This window comes from Eimeria mitis, genomic scaffold (genome assembly GCF_000499745.2).
Source record: "Eimeria mitis Houghton genomic scaffold, Emh_scaff102, whole genome shotgun sequence".
Classification (NCBI taxonomy): Eukaryota; Apicomplexa; class Conoidasida; order Eucoccidiorida; family Eimeriidae; genus Eimeria; species Eimeria mitis.
Window position 1 is genome coordinate 27629 of NW_013567126.1, and position 2171 is coordinate 29799.

The window sequence follows — 2171 nt, forward strand, 5'->3', positions numbered from 1 at the left end:
GGCGACTCGTCTTCGGACAGAATGACTACGGGGGATAGCGGCCGCGAGGCAGAGCCTGGCTCCTGCTGCATCTCCAGCAGCAACTGCTGCTGCTGCTGCTGCTGCACAAACAGCTGCTGCTGCTCCTCTTGCTGCTCGTCCTGCTGCTTCTGCCGCTGCTGTAAGTGCTGCCGCTGCAGACGCTGCTGCTGCAGGCGCTGCCGCTGCAGTTGCTGCTGCCGCAGCTGCTTCTGCTGCAGTTGCTGCTGCTGCAGTTGCTGCTGCTGCAGTCGCTGCTGCTGCAGTTGCTGCTGCTGCAGTTCATGTGTCAGATACTGATCACTTCTTGGCATCTCGAGCGGTGCAGCAGCAGCACCGCTTGTTGCCTGCTGCGTTGCTGCTGCTGCTGCTGCTGCAGCAGCAGCAGCTGCTGCTGTTGCTACAGTTGCTGCACCACCGGCTGCTGCAGTCGCTGCTGCAGGCTCGGCTCCCTGAGTGCGCGTGGAGGCGAGAGCAGCAACAGCAGCAGCAGCAGCAGCAGTAGCAGCAGCAGTTGCTGCCTGCTGCAGCAGCCCTGGCAGCACCTCCTTCATAACATCTTCGCATAGACCCCTCACCACCTCGCGGCACACGGAGAATCTGCTGCTGCTGCTGCTGCTGCTGCTGCTGCTGCTGCTGCTGATAGATCCTTCTGCTGCTAATGCCCCCCTAAGCCTTTGAGTTTGCTGCCGTTTCATCTGCTGCTTTCTGCTGCTGCTGCTGCTGCACATGCGGCGATTCCTACGTCTCCTGTGATCCTCACTGCTGCTGCTGCTGCTCCTGCTGCTGCTGCTGCTGCTGCTGCTGCTGCTGGTTGAACGACGCCTGCGGCGGCTCGGCAGCAGCAGAGAAGTGGGGGGCCCCTGAGGGGGTGTAGGGGCCCCCAGCTGCTGCTGCAGCAGAGAGAAAGAAACACAAGGAGGAGCAGAAGAGATGCAAGAGGAAGCAGCAAAGGAGCAGCAAGAAGAAGCAGCCACGCGCTGCTGCTTCTGCTGCTGCTGCTGCTGCTGCTGCTGTTGGCGCTGCTCATGTTCAACCTGCTGCTGCTGCAGTAACAGCAATCGCCCATCTCGCTGTCGCCGCATCCGCTGCTGCTGCAGCTGCTGCTGCTGCTGCAGCTGCTGCTGCTGCAGCTCTCGATAAGTAGCCGCAGAGGCGGCAGCAGCAGCAACGAAATTGTGAGAAGCAGCAGCACGAAAGTGATTTGCTGCATCTTGTGCTGCTGCTGCTGTTGCTGCCGCTGGTATTGCTGTTATTACATCTCCATCTGCTGCTTCTGCTGCTGCTGCTGTTGCTGCTGTTTCTGCTGCTGCTGCTGCTTCTGCTGCTTCCAAATCTGACATCGCAGCAGCAGCAGCAGCAGTACCTTCATAAACACCTGCAGCAGCAGCAGCGTCAGACTCGCCCCACTCTTCTTCCTGCTGCTGCATCAGCTGCCGCTGCTTTTGCTGCTGCTGCTGCTGCTGCTGCTGCTGCTGCTTGATGAACGAAGCCCGCGCCAAGTCTAAGAGCTTCCTCTGTTGATACGGCGAACCCTCAGCAGGTCGTTGCTGCAGCAGCAACTGCTGCTGCTGCTGCTGCTGTTGCTGCTCTTGTTGCTGCTGCTGCTGCTTCTGCTGCAGCTGAGTGCTTCCTAGGAATTTTGTATACGACCTGTTCTGCCGGGACTGCCACTGCTGCTGTTGCTGCTTTTGCTGCTGCTGCTGCTGCTGCTTTTGCTTTCGCTGCTGCTGCTGCTGCTGCTGCAGTTGCTCTGCGCTGCTCCTCCTGCTCCCTCTCAAGGCGGCAGCAAGAAGCCGTATGTGTGCCTGCTGTCTCTTCAGGCCTCTTCTGCTTCTGCTGCTGCTGCTTTTGCTGCTGGTGCTGCTGCTGCTGCTACTGCCGCTGCTGCTTCTGCTGTTGCTGCTGCTGCTGCTGTTGCTGCTATCATATCCTCGCTTCCACACTTGCTGCTGCTGCGCGTCTTGCTGCAGGTAGTGCTGCTGCTGCTCATCCTTTAGCTTCTGCTGCTGCTGCTGCAGCAGCAGGGGTTGGAGTCGCCGTTTTTGCAGTTTGTGAAGGGCCCACTGCTGTTGCTGCTGCTGCAGCAGCAGGCGAATCTACAGCAGCAGCAGCAGCCTCGTCCACATCAGCAGCAGCAGCAGCAGCAGCAG

At 59.7% G+C, this 2171-nt stretch overlaps 1 protein-coding gene across 1 annotated transcript in view; it reads right to left on the reverse strand.

The window, feature by feature from the left end:
• The window catches only part of EMH_0077340 (uncharacterized protein), a gene marked incomplete at both ends in the record, with an annotated part of 7476 nt that overhangs the window by 1932 nt on the left and 3373 nt on the right, over nt 1-2171 (reverse strand). The window contains 2 exons of the mRNA XM_013494066.1: nt 1-25; nt 85-2117. Of these exons, the coding sequence (XP_013349520.1) occupies nt 1-25; nt 85-2117 (2058 nt within the window). The remainder of the gene's footprint in view (nt 26-84; nt 2118-2171) is intronic.